Here is a 22,034-nt window from a genome sequence, read left to right as displayed (position 1 = left end):
GCACAGAGAACCAATTAAAATACTTGCATACATGAGGGTTCCTGGTCATTATACTACCAACATCAGAACATGAATGCATTACAAATGTTTTTTTTTTTTTGTCCTTAACAAAAGGATTCCATTCAAAAAAGCCACAAAGGCAGCAACAAAACAAGGGAAGTAAACATGTAGAAAATTCAAACATAACCAAAAAAGAAAGCTACAGTAGATAGAAGAAAAAAACTTAAAAAAAAAAATCCATGCAGAGGGAGTCCATCAGCCACCAAAACTCCAAACACATTTAAACATACTGCAACCACATAAGTTTCACCTTGGAGACACCCTACAGAAAGCAGGTACATATCTTGCTTAAAACTAAGTCCTACACATGATGTCTAATAACCCTTACTGAAAGAGGAAATAACTACATTTTGTGCAACATCTTGGTACACTAATTCAGTAAAACTTACATTCATGGTTGTTGTCCTTGGAAAATGCTCGGAGTTACCCATGATTCATCAAACGTGTCTGGCACATACATGTTCTCATAGCTACGCTGCCCATCATTCTGTTTGGAATTACTGTAAGCGTTCAAATTGGTGGCCCTAACATCTTCATGATCCCTATGCATCCCCTCAATTACTTTATTATCTGGGGTAAATAGCATCGGAATCATGGGGGAGCAATGACCAGTGCTAATGAGATCCTTCTCATTACTTGGGAAGTATTTGTTGATGATACGCTTGGTCTCTCCATCTTCAATGTCTGAGGGGATCATCACAGTTTCAGTTGCTGGTGCAGGCATGTGAACTTGGGGTGCCCACTCCATATCATTGGGTTGGCCTTCAGTTACAAGTGCTGGTGGGTTATAAATTAACTCACCTTTAGAGTTTTGAGGGACTCGTGGCACATATTGGTTCATTGGCACCCAAGTGTTCACTATGGTGTTGACAAAATCTAGATCAAGTTCATTTGTGGGTGATGAGTCAGTTTGAGAGCAAGCATCGTCTGCAGGGACATCCCATTGTGGAGGCTCCTCACAGAACAATTTCCTATAAGCCTTAAGGTTGACAGGTTTCCTAATTCTCCTGGGCATTGTGGGTATGGTGGAGCAATCTAATTAAGTGCAAATGGGCTAAGTGGCAGTTCATATAGAGCATTACGGCACTGGAGGACCAAGTAAACTGATTGCTTTACATTTTATACTGGAGTGGATCTCAAATAACGGCGTGGTCTTGGGATAAGATTCTGTTTGATTGCTGAAAATCTTTTTATTTAAAAAATTTCCAACACCGAAGACTGGTTCCCCATTTTTAGGACCGGATCTCCAGGGGCGATCCAAATTCCTACTGCGTTGATATTTCGTATGAGAACCGGACCTCGTTATTTAGGCCCGGACTCCAGGCTACCTATTGAGAGAACCGGCCCTTCAATTAATTAAACCCCATTTGTAAAAATCCCTCCCAGTTTTTTAAATGTTTTTTTCCCCGGGTACCGTGCCTCTCCTTTATTCTTCCTGTTATCTTTTTTTTCTCATTCTTCCCCTTCCCCTGCGCACATGAGGTCCTTCTGCCTCTTCTCATCTTCTCTCTTCCTCTTCCAAATCCCTCCTATAAATCTCTTTTCAACTACGAAAATCTTCATAAATTCTTCCTGATTTACCATTTTCGGACGCCTACGAAGATTACCCATTGCAGTTTGAGCGTTCAAATTGGTGTTTTTCACTGATTTTCCAAGTTAGGGCTTGAAAAGGTATTTTCTTTAAATTTTCGGCTATTCCAACACATTTCCTTCAATTTCTGTTATCATTACTAACTTGGTTTATCCTCTTTGTTGTTGTTTCTTCATGCTTAATCTTGGTTGCTCATCATTTTCGAAATGGGTGATGCTCTTGCTCGGGTATGTGTCCTCACATTCTCAAAAATTCAATTTTTTGTATCTTTGGCTTATATGTTTGTTCTCTTGTTTGGGGTTGTGGATAATTTCAATGTGACTGTGTTGGGTTTGGTCTGTGCTGTTATTGTGGTTCCGGTCCTTGTGGTTTGCATGTTGTTATGGTTTATTGTCATTAATTGTTGATGTCTAGAGTCATGGCCCCTAAGAAAGCATCCTCTGTGCAACCCACCCCTAAGAAACGGAAAACTCCGGCGAGTTCTTCCGAACCCCGGGAGGAGCCTACTCCTCCTATAGATTCCGTTCCTCAGTTGAAACGATTTCGGAATCCGGATTGTGAAGCACGTTGGGACGTGATAGAAAATAGAGGATTTATCTCTGAGCGTGCCTTTGTTATTGGTGACATGGATAGTGATTTTGTGAATATACTGTCTGCACGTGGTCTGCTATCCTTTGTCCAGGCATTCCCTCAATTCAATACCCATATTGTTGGTGAATTTTATGCCAATTTCCCTGCGGATTTCAAACCATCTACAAATTCCCATGTGTTTCTTCGAGAGCACAATTGCAAGATCACTCGTGATGATATTCGCCATGTCTGTCAGCTGCCCACACCTGGAAAATCTGATTACAAAAAATATCTCAAGTTCACTTCCTCCTTGTCACGGGAACAAATTATCACCACTCTTTATAATGCACCTTCGTTTGTTCCCCCTGCATCTCACCGCGTCATCTCTGGTTCTTGCACAAAACTATTTTGCACGCTGTTTATGTTTGTTCGATACAATGTTTTTCCCACGAGTCAAAAATCTCGCATCTCTGATGAAGCATGTAGGTTGATGATTGCCTTGAGTTCCTCTGATGTTCCAGTTCCTTTGGAGCACATCATTTACAATCATCTTGTGGAATGTGGACGCACGGTAAAAAATGTGCATGCTCAACTTTCGTTTCCATGTCTCATCACTCGTCTTGCTGAACGTTCGAAGATTCTTGTGCTGGATGGTGATCCCCTATGGGACCCGGATAGTCTGATTGACAAGAGGGTTCTGCGCATAAGTGATGCTAGCTCCCGGTCTGTTGTGCCTCAAGTTCCTCTTGAGATTCCTTCTGGTCCTATTGCACCATCCGATCCGTCTTCTTCTGGAGTTCCTGCTACACCTGACTTGGTCTCCATCATGGAGCGTCTTGACCTTGGTTTCTCCTCAGTTGACTCTCGCCTGGATTCGTTGTCGGCGAGTCTTGCTGCTTATGATAACCGCATGGATGCATTTGAGCAGCGGTATACCGGGGATTTGCACGCCATCCACGCGACTCTAAGCGAACTAAAAGATCGCTTACCTGATAGTTCTTCTTAGTGCCTCTTGTATTAGGCCTTTTGGCATTTCCTAGCCAACATGGGGGAGCTGAAGTGTTTGCAGTTATAGGCTAGGACCTTTTTGTAGTTATTCAATGGTTGTCATACCTTGATGTAATTAAGTTCTGAATTCAAACTGAATCTTTTCTATCTTGCTTTCCATATATTTATTAAAACTTGATAAGATTATGGTTGTGTTTGGTTGTGATATCTATTGTTCGCAGGTACAAGACTTATTACAGATTTATGTCCTTTGTTGTGTCTTTTATCGTGTATCTTCATGTATAGAGGTTTTTTCTAGGACATGCCAAAGGGGGAGATTGTGAGTGCAACTTCCTAATTAGCGAATTCCCTACACAAAACGCTCATGTGATTGTAACTAGTTAGGATGTTTGCAAATCAGTCCTAGTAGTTTGTGACACAACTAAAGCGATTGAAGCTCGAATCAAAATGCACACAACATCTGAAGTTATATCGCAATGCATTGAGCATGTATTTTAAGGAAGGTAAATTGACCCACAATACCTTATGCAATCGAGGAGGTTAGAGTGAATTGCATATTTTGTAAAATTTTGGTGTGTGTTAAAACTGTGCATAGAGGTCGGGACATCAATTTGCGGACCGGATCAACAGTGAGGTTGTTGTTATGAATCAAGGCTTGAGGTCCGGACGTAAAAATTTATGACCGGATACACAGTAAGGTGGTCTAGGATGTTTAATGACTGTGGTCCGGATCTCTAAATTGAGAACCGGACTTCCAGTAAATTGGCGTTGAAACTGATAGTTCGAAGTCCGGAACTTTTTCTTGAGTACGAAACCTCCAGTAAGGTTCCTAAAAGAATTCCGGGGACCAGTTCCAGAACTCCATGTGAGAACCAGACTTTCAGTAAGTTAATTTCGAAATTTTGGCTTCAGGTGCGGATCCTATTCTCAGGGACCGGACCATGTGTAACGATTCCACTTTTTGTCACATTTTTAATATGACTTAAAAAGTGATCTCACTGGTCCAAGAGTTGCTTTAAATGATTTAAGTTATCACCTTCGGTTCATACATTAATAACTCAGATTGGATGTGAGGTCAGTTGCTTCGTTCAAGGCAAGAGTCTAGAGAGGAATTGGATCGTGCTATTGGTTGTATGTTTTTCAGATAATCATAGTGGATTCACTACTCGAATATGGTCCCGCTGTTTTTACCCAGTGGAGGGATTGTTTGTGTCAACAATTATAGTGTTATTTATGTGATTGATTGTTTGATTTATTTACTTTAGTTGATTCAATTGTGTTAATGTTTCCGCTGCTTACTCAATTATCTTGGCAAAATTGAAATTGGTATATTTTTTTTTCAAAGCCTATTCACTCCACCCCACACTTGTTTAGTGATCTAATAGGGAATTACACATGCTTATATCACAAAGTTGATCACTGCAAAATACATGAGTACATGCCCCAACATATTCACATAAGCATGCATATATACAATGAAGTTTTCAAAGTAAGGCCACAACACAAAGTTCAAAGTCAAAAGAATCTTTAGTTTTTAGGGACCTGGCAAAATCTAACCTTATTCAATGGTGGGGTGGCGTGAGGGGACAATCTATTGTCGTTCCATCAGTATCACGTCCACGGTCCAATAGGTTTTCGTCTGCCCCAAGTCTATCTAACACTTGTGCACCACAAACATCCCCTGTACTCACTGTTGACATGTCGTATAGATCGCGAGGCTGTGTATTAACTGCAACTTTCCACCCAATCTCTAAAGGGTCGTCAACGTAAAAAACTTGCATAGCATGTGATGAGATGACTAAAGTGTCATCAGACTGGAGCAATCTTTCAAAAGAAACCATATTAAATCCGAACTCATCCTTTTTTACACCACTTGCCGTGTCAGCCCACTCACAGTCGAATAGCACAACAGTTCTTCGGTCCTCATATTGTAACTCTATAATATCTGTTAACACACCGTAGTATCCAACGGGACCGATCCGGGGGTTCCGGTCCCGTCTACTGGCATAACTATTAGTGTCAGCTACAACAAAAACCCCACTGTTTTGGTTCTTCTTATTAAGGTCGATTTCTTTGATCCTGAAACGGAATCCGTTTGTGACGAAACTCTTGAACCGGGTGGCCCAATTACTTGGACCATATGACAGCGCTAATAAGTCAGGGTCCACTTGAACTCCTAACTGGACTTGCTGCTCCACCTATATGAAATAACGGTGAAACTAAGCGATGTACTAGTTACAACACACTTGTGGAAAATGGCATAACACCAAATAAGAATAGAGTATTGGACCTATAACCATCATTAAGAATAAAAAGTAAAACAGAATTCCAAAGAGCATACATGATTAGCCATACTTACATGGTCCTTAAAGGCCCTGGTTAGTGTATTATCTGCTAGGGTGTCGGCTTCCAAAAGAGTTGTTTGCCTATTCCGGGCAGCACGCACTGCCTCCCGATGTTGACTGCGAATAACATTGACAAATAAGATAAGATGTAGGGGCGCTTGATCAAGTAAAAGTGGTTTTATGTATGAAAACCCTTTACAAAGGTACCTGATAAATTCTTGAGCTTTTGGGCAATTGAAAAGGACCAAGCGATGCCCGTGTTCCCTCAAGGCACTATCTAAATAAAATTGTGCTCCTGCACCTTTCGCATTGCCTTGCCCTTGGAAAATGGCATAACCTGGCCGAGGTACATTCTCACCGTCGTAGCTATTTCGGCCCAAATGGTTGCGACAGGTGTTAACTCCTTGCAAATACATTGAGCAGACTCCTCCGCAAGGTATCCCTCTGCTATGCTACCTTCTGACCGACTCTTATTTCTCACATAAGACTTGAGTGTATGTAGGTACCTAATGATAAACAAGAACATCATTTATTCACTCTGAAACCAAATCAATCAAATGAAATATAAAACGAATATCTAACACTCAAAATGATTTAATCACTTTGAACATCGTAAAATTAAAGTTTGGGACAAACCTCTCAATTGGATACATCCATCTATATTGTACAGGGCCCCCAATGGACGCTTTGGTGGCAAGATGTACTGTCAGGTGGACCATAACATCGAAAAATGTCGGAGGAAATATACGCTCCATTTGGCACAGAGTTAAAGCAATACGTGGGTTCAAGTCGGGGAATGCTTGCGAGGTGGACGTTTTGTTGCAAATATTCTTGAAAAAGTTGAATAGCTCAAGGAAAACGGAAGTGATAGGTTTAGGAAGAACCCTCCATATAGCTAACGGAAATAAATGTTGTAGAAGCACGTGACAATCGTGACTCTTCAAACCATGGATTTTTTTCTCCTGTACATTGATACACCTCGAAAGGTTTGATGAATAGCCATCAGGAATTTTCACACTTTTTAACACTTGGCATATCATGACCTTCTCTATGTTGCTAAGGGTGAAAGCCGCAGGAGGTAAGTATGTTTTACTCCCACGTCTTATGGGGTGAAGGGTAGGTTTCCAATTTAGCAATTCCAAATCAGCCCTTGCATTCATGCCATCTTTGTTTTTACCTTCGAGTCCTAGAAGCGTACCAACCAGATTGTCGCACACATTCTTCTCGATATGCATGACGTCCAAGTTATGACGAAGAAGATTGAACTCCCAGTACAGTAAAGAGAAGAAAACAGATTGTTTCTTCCACGGACCAGTGTACTCTATCAAGTCACCTGTACTGGTGCGCACCCTCACAAGTGGCTTGGACCGACGTTTGCCAAATTTGAATCTTAGGGTGCTCAGCTGTTGCAAACAGGCAGACCCGCTTAAGGGCATATAGGCTGTCCTTCTCTCCACATAACCATTGAAAGCACTCTTCTCCCTCCGGAACCGGTGGTTAATTGGAAGAAATCTTCGGTGACCTAAATAGCAATGCTTGTGACCTCGACGCAAGTATTGGGATTCGGTATCATGGGCGCATTGTGGACAAGCAAATTTTCCTTTCGTGCTCCATCCGGACAAATTAGCATATGCTGGAAAGTCATTGATTGTCCATAGCAAAGCTACCCGCATGGTGAATGATTGGTCACTTGCAATATCATAAGTACGTACACCATCGGACCACAAGAGGCGTAACTCATCAACTAGGGGTTCCAAGTAAATGTCTATGTCATTTCCTGGTGCCTTAGGTCCAGGAATGAGCAGAGATAGGAACAAATATGGCTGCTTCATGCACATCCAGGGGGGCAAATTGTAGACTGTAATAACCACAGGCCACGTGCTGTGTTGGCTGCTCATGTGTCCAAAGGGATTAAAACCATCGCTTGCTAGACCGATTCTGACATTTCTTGGTTCCATGGCAAAGTGGGGGTTTCGATTGTCCAACTCAGTCCAAGCTGGAGAGTCAGCCGGATGCCTCATGACATCATCTTTCACACGCTTAGAAGCATGCCAAGTCATATGCTCAGCAGTGTGCCTAGACATATACAACCGTTGAAGTCGAGGAGCAAGTGGAAAGTACCTCAAAACCTTAGCAGCAACATTATGACCACTTCCACTATTCTGACTGGTGTACCGGTCTGCCCCACATACACTGCATGCGACATCATTACTATGATCCTTCCAAAAAAGCATACAATCATGTCGACATGCATCAATCTTTTCGTAAGTCAATCCAAGCTTACCGATCAATTTTCGGGTATGATAAAATGAGGGAGGGACCGTTTCTCCTATTGGAAAGGATCTCTTGAGCAAAGTAAGAAGGTCGGAAACAGACTCGTCGGTCAAACCGTGCAAACATTTGATATGATAAAGAGCAACGATGAACTCTAGCTTTTTAATGCGATCACAACCTGGATATAGAGGGGCATCAGCATCCTCCACAAACTTATAGAACTGTTCGGCTTGAGGAGTGCAACCAGCGGGATTTAGAGGTGTTGTTCCACTGTCTTCTCCCGCTTCGCGGGGGATTGTTGAAGGAAACAGATCACCAAGTAGACAGTGCATGTCAGATGCATTTGTGTCGTGGTCCATCACACCAATGTCATTGGGGAGTTCTGCCAAAGTTGGGTTCGAGATCGCCTCGCCATGATTGATCCATGGCAAATCCATGTACCGGGGATCCATCCCCTCAATTGTAAGGTGTTCCTGAATTTCAGGTCTGGATCTCCAATATTGATTGTAGCATAATCGACAAGGACATTTAACTTTGTTGTCAACTGAATGGTTTAGGAAACAAGTATCTAGGAAATCCGTGAGGTGAGTCTGATAATCATTGCTCAAGCGGTGAAGCTTGACCCAACCCTTATTAATCATTGATAAACCTGAATGAAGAACTCGATGAGTTATGAAGCACGTACAATCCCTGGTTGATACACTCTAGCACGCCTGTAGTATAAAAATCAGTCTATCCATCTCTAATCTGCCCCATTATGAGTTAGATCATTGTACACCAAATCACCACTTGGCCTGTAGTGTACCTGAAAATGAAGTGCAAATATATTGTTGTCAGTTGGAATAAATTAGGAGTAATGGTAAAATTGACAGGGTGTACATTATAAATTGTTTAGCTAATTTATAATAATTTTCATCCAACAAATCCATCAAATGATATATGTGTATCAATCAAGTAGACTTTTTTCGACAACACTCACAAGACCAGTAATTAAAAAGAGGTCACTTTTTAAATTGGCAATGGAAAAAGGTCTTAGAGAAAATGGGTCTTCAATGGACGTTCAAAGGTTGTCAAATATTGATAAATCAAACTGTCAGCCTAATGGAGATCAGAAAAGAAAACAGTCTGAATAAATCCCCTTAAACTCGCCAAGGTGACCAGCTGTCATTCCCAAATAAAAAACTAAAGGCTCCTTCAAGAAATCAAAGGGTGAATAGCTGAACTGGAATATTCTTGGACTGTCAAAGAGTCAAAACAAAAGAGGTTCAGCATATGTACTCTTTATAAATGCACTTTATTTTTGAACTGCATTCAGGTCCCATAAGTTGTATATGCAATCTTGTTGTGAAATTATTAATCCTAAGTTTTCGACAACAGTAAACCAAATTTGTTAAGTGTTAAAGGATGAACTACTTTGTGTCTTTCCCACCCTCAAATTTCTATGCTAATCAGACTTTTTAACATAATTCTGATTTCATGATCCAAGTAGTGGTTATGGATTAGTGTTGGATTTAGAGAGTATTGGACCAACTGGTTATGCTACAGTAATGAACTAGCAGGGATTTGAAGGTTAGTTCTCACCCATTATTTCTTAAAGCTACTTGTGACTGATTTATTCCACCAATCTGAAAATTAAATGGTTACAAATCAGGACAGATGTACTATTATTGCATTATGTATTACTATCCAGTGTAGAACACATTGATTGGGGCGGACCTCCCTGCATTTTTGACACTTATGTTTATTTGAACATCACAAAGTGGCCACCAATTCTTGGACATTGGTTTTTTTATAATGATAATATTCGATATCAAGTTCTATTTGATTCCCAAAGAGACCACTGGTGTATATGATTCTCTAGATTAACAAGGTATTTTTTTTTTTCACGTGTTTTCCAACGCCTATTAGTAAATATGCAGGGGTGTAATTAATAAGAGTGGCTTAGCTCTCAAGTCTTTATAGAATGTCTACTATATAGATTATCCATGACATTCAACTATTATTGTTTGGAGTGGTAAAAGTTGGTCACTCTATGATTTATGAGTTGCTGGTACAGTTGAGTTTAATCCTTGGGAGTCCCGGTATTTTTGTTAGTAAAAGGGAAGGAAGGGTAAAAGACCACCGCAATGAAGAAATCCAAATTTACTCCTTCAAAATAAACACCAACACCAACCTGATCTCAGAACCAAGCAACAAAAGAGTATAGAACAATAGAGAGAAAATGAAAGGAATCAATTTCGAATAAACTGAACTATATTGCTTGAATGAGTGAATGAGTACACGAACCTTGAATGAAAAGCTATATATTGACTGCTAACTGAATATTGAAACCAACTAACTAAATCTCTAACAAAACAACAAAATGGGGTAAAAGCACCTATAGTGTATAGACTAACTAGAAGAACTAATAACCACAATCACTGAAAATACAGACATGCCTCTGATTCAGCAAAGACATGAATCAGAGGAACGGACTTCCACCTTCAGGACATGACCTCCATGACGCACACAAAACCCTGAGGCCCGGACCTCCTAATTGAGGTCCGTTCCTACATAAACCTCCAGCAATTTGCACATTTTACATCATTATTCTCAACACAACTAATACATTCAAACCATGTATGATCTACTGCAAGCTTAACACAAGAGACAGTTATGCCATTTAAAGTCTTAATATAACGACAAAGAATAAGCTTGTTGGTAGGAGAGCAAGACTTGGAAATTGTATCATTACTGATTATCATATTTTGCAAATATCGCTTACCCGATTGTTGGAAGCTTCAGAACTTCCACAGTCGGACCAACGCAGAACTAAATTATACGGAACAAAGCCGACCCCTCTGGTTTGGGTAGCAGGTGCAAGCTCATTCACGCACAGCCGAAGCACAAAGAGGAACCACAATTTCTGAAAAAACCCAAGTCCAGGTGCCACTAACATGAATCACTGTAGCCATAGTAGCAAAAAAACCCATGAATTTCCCCCACCCATCGATGCACCATCAGTGGTAGGATGGAACCCCAGTTATTGGGCGATAACCAACCCAAAGGGAACCCACTTTCCGATGGTGACTGGAGGAGGAGCAACCCCTTAATTTGGGGATTTGAGCCGATCGGCACTTTCAGGCGTGACCATTGACACCCACCAATGCTGGATCCCGTTTGGGTTGGGGGTGGGAAGAAAGAGATGCTGCCACAAGGGAACCCCAGTATCTTGGTTTAGCAAGTAGGAGCAAACAGACAAAACATTGAACGCCCTTTTTAACTCCCTTTTTTAGTCCCTAAATGAATGGACCCCCTTTTATTACTTTAAATTAATGGGCTGCCACTGTGTTATCAACTAATCAGAAGCAAAGGTTGGATATGAATTCACTGTTGCTTTCTGACATATTAATGTGGCCACTAATGTTAATTATTGGTGAACACCGTCCTTAGCAATTGGCACGCCCCCAACTTTAGTTGCCTTCATTGGAGGCCTTTGGCCAAAATTGTGGTAGTGAATCCTATATAGCAATTTTGTGCTATAGACCATGGCTGGAAACCATATATGGTCTATGGATCAGTATCCGCTAATCCCTTGTAGTTATTCGGGATATGATGAAACCATGAAAGGTGAATGGGATGCCTTGAAATGGCTTGCATGTATGGTCAGAATTGGTATTCATGTGGAAGTTGGACTGAGGTTATTTTCAACCTCCGCTGAGTGATATGGAATGGTGGTGATACTTGAGCCAATTATATCCTCTTCATATATAAAAATGAATCAATTGAGGCAAATTAATTTGTTCAGGGTTAACACTACATGTCCAATCATATATATATGTTGACATACAAGAAAAATTTAGTTATTAAGAGACCAGAAAGAAGAGAAAATAAATCAACGTACACACGAGTCAACTTGTGATTAACCTTTAAGGAGAAATGGTTTCTCTTATATTTGTTCAAAATTCATCCCTCATTTGAGCAACTTTGGCATACATTAGAGATTTAAATGTTGATAATGCAACATGGTTAACATAATACAGATGCAATGACTAAATAGTCGATGAAGATAGCAATCTCGATCAAGCGAAAATTTCTCCATATCTTTTACTTCTATGCCAATAAGGTTCAATTTCCACGTATTAGGCAATCATTTTCATGCTGGAAATTTGATAAATAATATCTTTCATTTTTTTTTTTTTTTAGGCAATCATTTTCATATATGCTGGTAATAGGCAACCATTTCCATGTGTGAAAATGACTTGGTAAAGAACTTTTTATTGTTTTTATAAAAAAGAGAAACTTCATTCCTTTAAAAATATATGTATATATATTATTGCAAGGAGAAATTGGACCAACCTCTACAGTACTTAACCAATCGATCTGCTCATAGAGTTGAGGCTCATGGGCACCTCTTTCCCCTCTTTATTCCCGAGTTACCAACAAAACTATATTTTTATTGAAATTAATTTTGTGAATCATTCTTTCCTAGCTTGAAGAAAGACTACAAGCACATAGGCCACTACTTGTGGATGAAACACAATTATTGAAGTTGGACCACCTAGGCTAGGGGAACAAAAATAAGAGTATGCATTCAGTGACATTGAAACATTAATTTTGCTGGGCAGTCTGTTTTTAGCCTATGCATGTGCATTGGCCACCTGCAGAACAAGTCGCTGGACCTAAATTACATCTAACATCTATGCAGTCAGCCATTGTAGAGCATTGATGGTCTTCCACTCGTGGATGAGCGTTTTGATCAGGTATGCATCTGCATTCACCATTATTATCACATATGAGCTTTGCATCTGGGCATGCGAGCCAAGTGCATTCAGAGACATTGGAACAATTTTGATCAGCTAGCTTAGACTGTTTTATGTCTAAGCATTCGCATTGACCGTCAGAACAAATAGCATCGCCGTTAACACATTGGACATCTTTGCAGTCAGCCCTAACAGAACAAGATGTTGGCACAGTCCTGGCTTCAGCTCCTGACATTGTTGAGAAGAATGGTACACCTACACATGCACAATTAACATTTGGTTAATTAGTGACTACTTACATCTATTATCTAACGTAAAAATGAATCGTCTATAATAGGATCGTGTTCGTATGTCATACAAACAAATCAAATAGTGATTTCATCACCAATTTAGACGCTAAGTACTGTTAAAAAGTAAAACTGCCAAATTGAATAAGGGTTAAAAAAGTGTTTGCATAACATTCAAATTCCTAATTATAAAATTTACTCCCGCAGTCAACACTTGTTATATATAGGAGAAAAAATGAGAAAAAACTCACAAGATGATGCAATGACGAAGAAGAGGACCCAGCTGATAGCAGTCTTCTCCATATTTTTATGTTTTGTGTGGCACCTGGGACTGATGTGAATTTCAAGATTTGCTTTGCAGTATAATAAGTACCTTTGGGCTATATTTATAGGGGGTCAACATGTATGGTTTTAACCCAGAGAAATCTAATAAAAGACCCATATATAGAATATCGATTAATTAATTTAATTTTTAGTAAAAAGAAAGGAGAAGAAAAAAAAGAAAGAAAGATCTAATGTCATATGAAAACAGATTAATGTTGCAATCTTTAAAGATTTAATATTGAATATTATTACATATTACAGTTACATTTTATCTTCTCTTGACGATTTCATTACTTTTGCGTTATAATGTAATTAATATGTGAAGGCATATACATCTGAATTGCAATCGACTAAGATTGTACCGGCATTTTATATTATATATGAGAGATCCTATTTTAACACCCTATTAAAAAAAAAAAAAAAAAGAATCCTTGAACTATTTTGAGTGTACCAGCAAAAATTAAGATTTAATGGAGTTCTTAATTTGACCAAAAATCACTTTATAATTATTAAAAAAATTTACCAGAAAAACTTTAAGAATTGTTGTATATGACAAGAAATCAGTTGACTCTTGAGCTTTCCATGTATAGTTATTGTCTAGTTATTTTCTTTTATTGTCTTGTAATTACTCTTGCTGTACAACCTATACAGCAAGAACTCAATTAACTTCGGAATTACAAACTCATTTGATTTGTGTTAGTATATGTATTGAATAAAAAAATAATTGTATCCAACCTTGTGTGAGAGATCGAGTACGTACACCTCTTCTTTTAAGATTTTGACTAGGGCTGCCCATCGATCGGTATTGGGGCTTACCAAATCAAAACCAAAAAATTTGGTATTTTTTGATTTCGGTATTTTTCGGTTCGGTAATTTTGGTATCGGATACTTTCGGTTCATTTTCGATTTACTTCGGTATATCTTCGGTTTATTTTCAGTTTAGTTCAGTATATCTTCTATTCATTTTCGATTTAGGGTTTATAATAATACTAATTATTATATACCAATATAAATTAAAATTTAATCAAATATGATGCATAAAATATAATGTTTGATGAAGATATATTTGCACGAGTAGTATTGGTAGTTTAGTAGAGTATAAGTATTAATTGCAATAATATTAATATTAGTAATAATATATACTAGTATAATTAGTTTAATAATATGTATTAGTACATATCCTATTAATTTAATATGTATATATACCGATAAATATGAGTAGATATATATACAAGAATGCTCTAAAACTAACTAGTTAGTAAATTAATACAAAGCATTACTTACTTAAACATGAAATTCTTATTTTCCAAAAAATAATAACATTTACTTTATTAGAGGATAATTCTATATTTTAACTCACACTTTTGATAATATTAATATGATAACATTATACAATTATATTTTCTTATAGTTGTTTAAGATATTAGTAGTTTAATATTTATTGTATCATAACATAATAGTATTATATAAGCATATATAACTAAATTTCGGTAATTGTTTCAGTTTTTTTCAGTATATATTTTGATTTTTTCGGTAATAATCGATTCGATTTTTTTTCAGTAATAATTTTCGGTAATCGGTCGGTTTACCAACTTTTTTCAGTTTTTACCAAAACCAAACCAATTTTTTTCGGTTTCAAATTTTCGATTTTCAAATTGTGAAAATCGGTATACCAAACCAAAAAAATTCAGTCAGTAGTCGGTCAGTTTGGTAAAAACCAAACCAATGGGCAGCCCTAATTTTGAACAATAATTAAAGATGGTGTTTTCTATCTTCTCATTTTATTTTTAATTTAGTTTAAACTTAAAATTATATCGCTAGTTTTTGTGAATTATGGAGATTCCAAAATTTTCCCACCAAGAATTAATTGTTGAGTCTTCACAAAATTCCGAATTTCCTGCCAATAAAATAAAAATATCTTCAAAGGAAAACCATTTGGTGACTCTGATTAATTATATGGATTTTCTTTGACTTAGCTCAGAATAAAAGCAACGTCCTCAAGAAGAAAATTTTGTATTTGTAGTCTGTTCAAGGCTTGAACACATTGCTTCTTTATTCTTAAACTTTGGATGAGAATAGTGACCACTGCGAAAGAGACATAAAATAAAACTCTCGTGATTTGAAATGATCGAGGTTGTTTTGGTCACATGTCATTATTGAGTGACATAGCAACACAGTTAAATATGATATGTCTTACTGTCTAGCTAATTTTTGTTTTTCATATACATCATCATCTTTAACTAAACTGTTCTAGCACTACTCTATGTAACAAAAATGAATGCACTCAAAATTTTCTAATTAGAAAAAGTCTTTCTATTGCCAATAGTCTCTCTACTTTCACTTAAACATCAAATTGATTCTTAAAGTGCATTTTTAATCAATTTTATTCCTCATCTTTGTCATCGAACACTAATTTGGTCTCTAGATACACTTTGAAAATTCGCTAAAAATAGCTCGGGATACGAAAAACTTTCTCAAAAATTCCTACGGACTCATCTTGACTACTACTATTTTTATATGGGGTCAAATTATCAAATTGATTTTTCCAGAAAATTAGGAATTCTCAAACTAATTCCCAAATTTTCTTGAAAATACTAAACATCAATTTGATAATTTAACTCCATATAAAAATAGTAGTAGTCAAGACGAATCAGTAGGAATTTTTGGAGAATTTTTGGGGAATATTTTTCATATCCTGAGCTATTTTTTGCAAATTTTCAAAGTGTGTCTAGGGACTAAATTATTGATGTTCGGTGGCAAAGATGAAAGATGACATACACTTTAGGAACCAAATTAATATTTTGGTAAAATAAAGTTAAGAGACTATTTATGATAAAAAGCCTTAGAAAAAAAGGTCACACCTCTTTAATTCCTCTCTTTAGTACCGACAAAATCATAAATATTATTGAAGAATTGATTGTTTGATTATTTAATTTTTTGAAGAAAGACTACCGGCACATAGCCACTGCGCACTTGTCGATGTAACACAATATTTGAAGTTGCATCTTGCTAGAACAAAAGTAAGAAGAGTATATATATAGTAGTTGAGATGGTCTATGCATTTGCATTGGCCACCAACACATTCGAGGGTTTCTGATGTACAGATTGTTTCTGGTCTAAGCATATGCATTTGCCGTCAGAACAATCAACATCTTTGCAGTCGGCGTTAGTAGAGCATTGGACCCTTTCCACCAGAGGATCGAGAAGAGAGTGATCAGGTACAACTGGGTCTATTGTATTTGTGCCAGAGACAATATTTGTGTTTGAGCATATGCAATGGTGGTCAAGACATACTACATTGTGTGTAACACAAGGATAGTCTTTGCAGTCAGCGTCAGTAGAACAAGATATTGGTGGCCTATCTTGAGCTCCTGACAACGTTGAGAAGAAAAATACACCTACACACAATTAACATTTAATTGGTTAGTGACAAACGTACTCACAATTAACATTTTCTATATATAAGAGAAATATATACTGTAAAGAAAAACTCACAAGATGCAATGAACAAGAAGAGGAAACAGCTAATAGCAGGCTTCTCCATGTTTTTCTGATTGTGTGAGATCTGTGAATTGGGATCAATGTGAATTTCAAGGTTTGCTATGCAGTACAATTATGAGAGCCTCTTTGGGCGGGCTGTATTTAAAGGAATATGTCTGCAGGTTTTAATTTGTGCCAAAGAAATCTAAAAGAGAACAAAAAAAAAGAAAGAAAGAAAGATCAAATGTCATATTTTTCTCAACAGATTAATGTTGCAATCTTAATTTATAGATATAAAATTAAATATTATCAGATATTACTTGTATGTTTTTTCTTATTTTGGTGATTTCTTTACTTATTTGCGCTTTAATATAACTGTATCCAAGGCATATACATCTGGATTGCAATCGACTAGCTAGGAGTGTACTCTGTATGACTACGTAGTACTGGTATATATAAACCATCCTGGTTAATATTCCTTTTATAATTTTTTAAATATTATTTTAGTAATGAGAGATCCTATTTTTTTAACTATTTTGATATATGGACCTAGCGAGATCGAATAAACCATGGAGTAGATAATTCTATTTTGCATGTTAGGCCATTGTGGGAAGACTTAAAGCATTTGCTCATTGTTAAAGAGAATTAAAGATAAAAAAATTCAAGACAATAGCTCAGGAAATATATGTGCCATGAAATTGGTGGTGGTGTGGTGGAGATGGCCCACATAATGACATTTTTTAGATGGTTGAGATTTCAGATTGTGGACATTCTGTTTGATCATCTGGAGAACCCTCTCTCTGTAATTGGAGATTTAAGACAAATATTTATAAGACGGTAGCATAGATGCATGAAACAGTTTATGAGTCATTTGGTTGGCAGTACAGGAATTATCTCATTTTTGTAATATTAATTAGTATGAATTGTACCAATAAAAACAGGCCTTTGGAAATAATAATCCATGTGATAACTGAATTGATACATGAACGTGATATATATTTGTATTTAATTATCTGTTATATATATATAATTACATAATTACATCAGAGATTTAGATGGTGCAACCAATAAATAGTTGATGAAGATAGCAATCTCAAATGAAAAATATTTTTTGGAGCCTCTAGTTGCTCGAACCTCTTGTGGCGGCAATAGGGTTAAATTTGCACGGAATCAGCAACCATTTTCATGCCGGTAATTCATCCGTTCTTCAAAGAAAAAAGGTTTTCCCATGATTTATTTATTATAGTCAATTAAAAAAATCCCCTTCAAATTCATTTTTTCTACACTAAACCCATGACATTTCTTCGTGTGTTAACCCCCTTTACCACTTGCCAACTCATCATTCTTTATATTTTTAGATTTTTTAATTAGTATTTTTTAAATTTAAACTTTGTAAATTTCTCATATGCCCTTAATCCGATTTAAGATGTTTTTTTCTTAGTTGACTTTTTATTTTTGGTAACATTTGTATTTACTCTTTATAATTTTTGTACTTTAAATGCTAATGATTCACTGTTAGACATTTTTTTCAAATGTCAATCATGAATGCCCATATATGATTTTTTTTAATTATATTAATAATTATAAACAAATAAATAACCTACAAATAATTCTCATAAATATATAACGAACCTAAAAAAAATTATATATAAATATAATGAACATCCATACAATTCTAATGAATTCTAAATCATTAACAAAAGAATTACCTACAACAACTAATGAACCTACATACAATTCTTTTTTAGTGACAAATAACCTACAAAAATTAAAGAACCTATATATGAATTAAAACACCTACATTATAATGATGAACCTACATATATTTCTCGTAGGTTCTTTATATTTGACTCAATCATGGTCTGAAGAAAATATATATATATATATATCACAGCATAAAATGTGCCTTAAATTAAGTGTTTTAGTACATTTAAGGAGATTCATTTTCTAATAAGAGAATTAATAGCAATTAAAGAGTGACACAATTTGAAAATACTTACATAGTGGCACAATTTGTAAATAGTAGAGATCTAATAGAATATTTTTATCCTACGTGGAGCAGGATTTTAAATATGGGTTTTAACTATTAAAAAAAAGATAATGGTGTCAGACTCTAAAAAACAAAATTTAATGGACTAATATTGAAATCACCCTATTTATTATTAATATTGTTATTTTGCTTATAAGTATATATAATTGGACAAAGATCTCTATCATTGAGCCATACATAAGTTTTCATTATTTTATATAACACTTAACAGATTTGGAGGAGGGTTGTGAGATTACACAAGTAGGGATAAAAACTGATAATACCGAAAAAACCCCATATATATTATTGAAGATTAATTTTGTAAATTATTCATTAAGATCAAGACTACAGCCAGATAGTCCGTAGCTAGGGTAGGCTAGGAGAACAAAAGCAAGAGTACGTATGTAGCTGGTCATATGCATCTGCATTCTCCGCCGGTACAAAAAGGTGGGCGGCGTGAAGCACATCTAACATGTCCAGTGTTTGGCATTGCCGGTGGGGCTGGTTTAGGAAGTATGCAAATGCATTTGCCTTTAGGACCACATATAGGTTCTAGTGATGGACATGGAAAGTCTCTGCAGTCACCGATGAAAGAACAAGACTTTTCCTTCCTGGCTTCTGCTCCTGGCAGTATTGAGAAGAATGGTACACCTGCATATATGCACACAATGTTTTGTTATTGACCACTCACTATTATTATCTACTACAAACATAAATTTCTCTCACAACAGTCAACAAGATGAAGAAAGAGAAATGGTGAGAAAAACTCACAAGATGCAATGACCAAGAAGAGGACACAGCTCATAGCAATCTTCTCCATATTTTCTGATTGTGTGAGTCGACCTGGGATCAATGTGTATTTCTTTGTCTGCTTTGCAGTACAGTGAGAGCCCATCTTGGTTATATTTATAGGGGTTGAAACATATGGCAACAAACATAAATTTTAAAATTAATAAGTATCAAATTAATTTCTCATTTACGTTTTTTCCTATTGTGACTATTTCGTTACTTATTAGTTATTTGCGTAAACGAAAAGGAAATTAATGACCCAATTTAGGAGAAATTATTGTGTGTAGCGGTTACGACACTGGACATTGCTGAATGTTATAACGTTTCAATGTCATTAACCACATTAAATGACGTGGAAGCCCAGCTGGAAAATCATTCAAAATAATAGGAAAAAATAACTAAAGGTAAACGATGTTAGAATTAAACTCTTAACTCTAAAAAAAATAAAACACGACACACATAGAACTCTTCATCTAAGTTTACAAACCCTAAAAAAAATATATCTAAAGTATCTACGGAGCTATACTTGATTAACTTTTATTCTTGAGGTCAGCTGCAGGTTGCCTGCATGCAAGTAGCGGTATATTCTTGCCATGACCATTATATTGATCAAGGTAAAAAGAATAATCAATTTTCATTCATAGTTGAGTTGTACTTTGCGAACCTAAGAACTTTCATTGAGCCTTGAATGATTGTCTGGGTTTGAGAAATCATCTGCAAATCTGAGGGAAAAAGCAATGCAAACTCCTCCAAGGCAAAATCTTTTGTGATCTAAGGGACTCACAACATTGGATTTTCCTTCAGAGATCTTTGTGCCCTTTTCAAAGGTGTGAAATTTTTCTATCCTTCAGATCTCCATTGTTAGTTTTCATATATTTATTTGAATTTCTCTCTGATTTTATTTGGGTTCCATGACTTTCATCTTATTTCACTTGTTGGTTTTTTCGATTATCGGGAAATAATAAGAAATGAACCCTAAAATTAGGGTTTTGGTTGAGGGCAATTTTGAGAGCAATTCTGATGATTCTTCAATAATTTTTATCAGATTCTTTGGATATGGCTGATCAATTTAATAAATTAGGGTGGTCATGCTATTTAATTTTTCAAAATATTATTAAACTATTGTCGTAGAAGGCTCTGTTCGTTGGGCTGCGGGTGGTAAAACCCCATTGTCTGAGATCCTCTCTTCCCACCACAAATTCAAACAAAATTGGAAGAGTGGGAAATTTCTTTCACTTCTTACAGTGGCTGGCACACGGAATCACATGAATTTGGGTTGCAGCCCCTTCAGTCACTGTTTACACCTGTGTTGATGGAGGATAACAAAATATTGTGATTTTAGTTTAAGGGGTAAATGTGTAATTTTGCTACTTAGGGTTGATGGAGGATAAAAACCTAACTCCAAAAATTCATTTTCATTTTCTCCAAACCCCAAACCAGCTGTGCCCTCTCTTCTCTCTCTCATCTCTTTGTCTGTGATCGGCAAAGAGAGCCATTTGAGTGGCTTTGTACGATTTATGTTTCTTCTGATATTGCTGTATGTATGTTTTCTGCAGACCAACGGCAAAGAGAGCCAAGACAGAAGATTGTGAAGAAGGGCAAGGATCCATATGATTTATGTATCTTTTGATATTGCTATATGTACGAGTTATGTATCTTCTAATATAAGTGTAAGTAGCAAGCTGATTTTGATTCAATGAAATTCACATTTCTAGTTGCTTCTATCTGATTAATAATGGATGAGTTAGAATCTACATTTTCTGTCATGGAGGTCCATATTGGGGCAGGTCCTTGTATAATTGAACTGTAAACATTTGCTACATGATCTCCTTTTTAACTGCAATTGCCAGATGATCCATATTAAGTTGTGGAAGGTGTGAACGTCCAGTGCAAATAGCACTGGAATTAGCATCAAAATCATTTGCCAATTTAACCATTATATAATTCAAACCCACTCTTGTAAAAAATTGGTTGAAAAAGGCATTTTGATTAACACCAACACAGCAATGTACATTTCCATCAATGGTGATCCCATATTAGCATATTTGCAACATTGGTGGAGCCACAAGTTGTCAGCAGTGAAAGACAGTTCTTGTCTCCAAACTCCACCATTCCAAAAAAAGGGTTTGCTTAGCCACTTTGCCACCCCATTCTGAACAACCATCAGCTTAATGGTGACTGCAGGGTGACAATTGCTAAATCACTACCATTGATAGTGACTGCTGCATCAATAGCTAACAGAAAATAATAGTGAAGATAAAGGGATAATGTTGTAGTACATGAACTTTTATTCTTGAGGTCAGCTGCAGGTTGCCTGCATGCAAGTAGCAGTATATTCTTGCCATGACCATCGATCAAGGTAAAAAGAATATTCAATTTTTATTCATATTTTGTTTTAATTAAATAGCTTCTATAGTTATTGATGTTATTTAATTGAAATTTATTTTACACAATTGTCTCTTTGAATACTCATAAACGATGTTGATCAATTTAAATAGCATAACACGTCCACTATTTGCTGAAATTCAGGATATG

At 36.6% G+C, this 22,034-nt stretch overlaps 1 protein-coding gene across 1 annotated transcript; it reads right to left on the bottom strand.

The window, feature by feature from the left end:
• Positions 1-4,791: 4,791 nt before the first annotated feature.
• Positions 4,792-12,825, bottom strand: LOC147291729 (Defensin-like (DEFL) family protein). Its single transcript, XM_086236010.1, is given in 6 exon segments — positions 4,792-5,427; positions 5,589-5,691; positions 5,782-5,998; positions 6,001-6,080; positions 6,211-8,497; positions 12,519-12,825. Coding segments are annotated over 6 exon segments (3,630 nt in total).
• Positions 12,826-22,034: the final 9,209 nt, after the last annotated feature.

The sequence above is a fragment of the Dryas octopetala genome, chromosome 3 (genome assembly GCF_963921425.1).
Source record: "Dryas octopetala chromosome 3, drDryOcto1.1, whole genome shotgun sequence".
Classification (NCBI taxonomy): Eukaryota; Viridiplantae; Streptophyta; class Magnoliopsida; order Rosales; family Rosaceae; genus Dryas; species Dryas octopetala.
The sequence above is the reverse complement of the archived record's forward strand: the minus strand, read 5'-3'. Positions and strand labels throughout refer to the sequence as shown.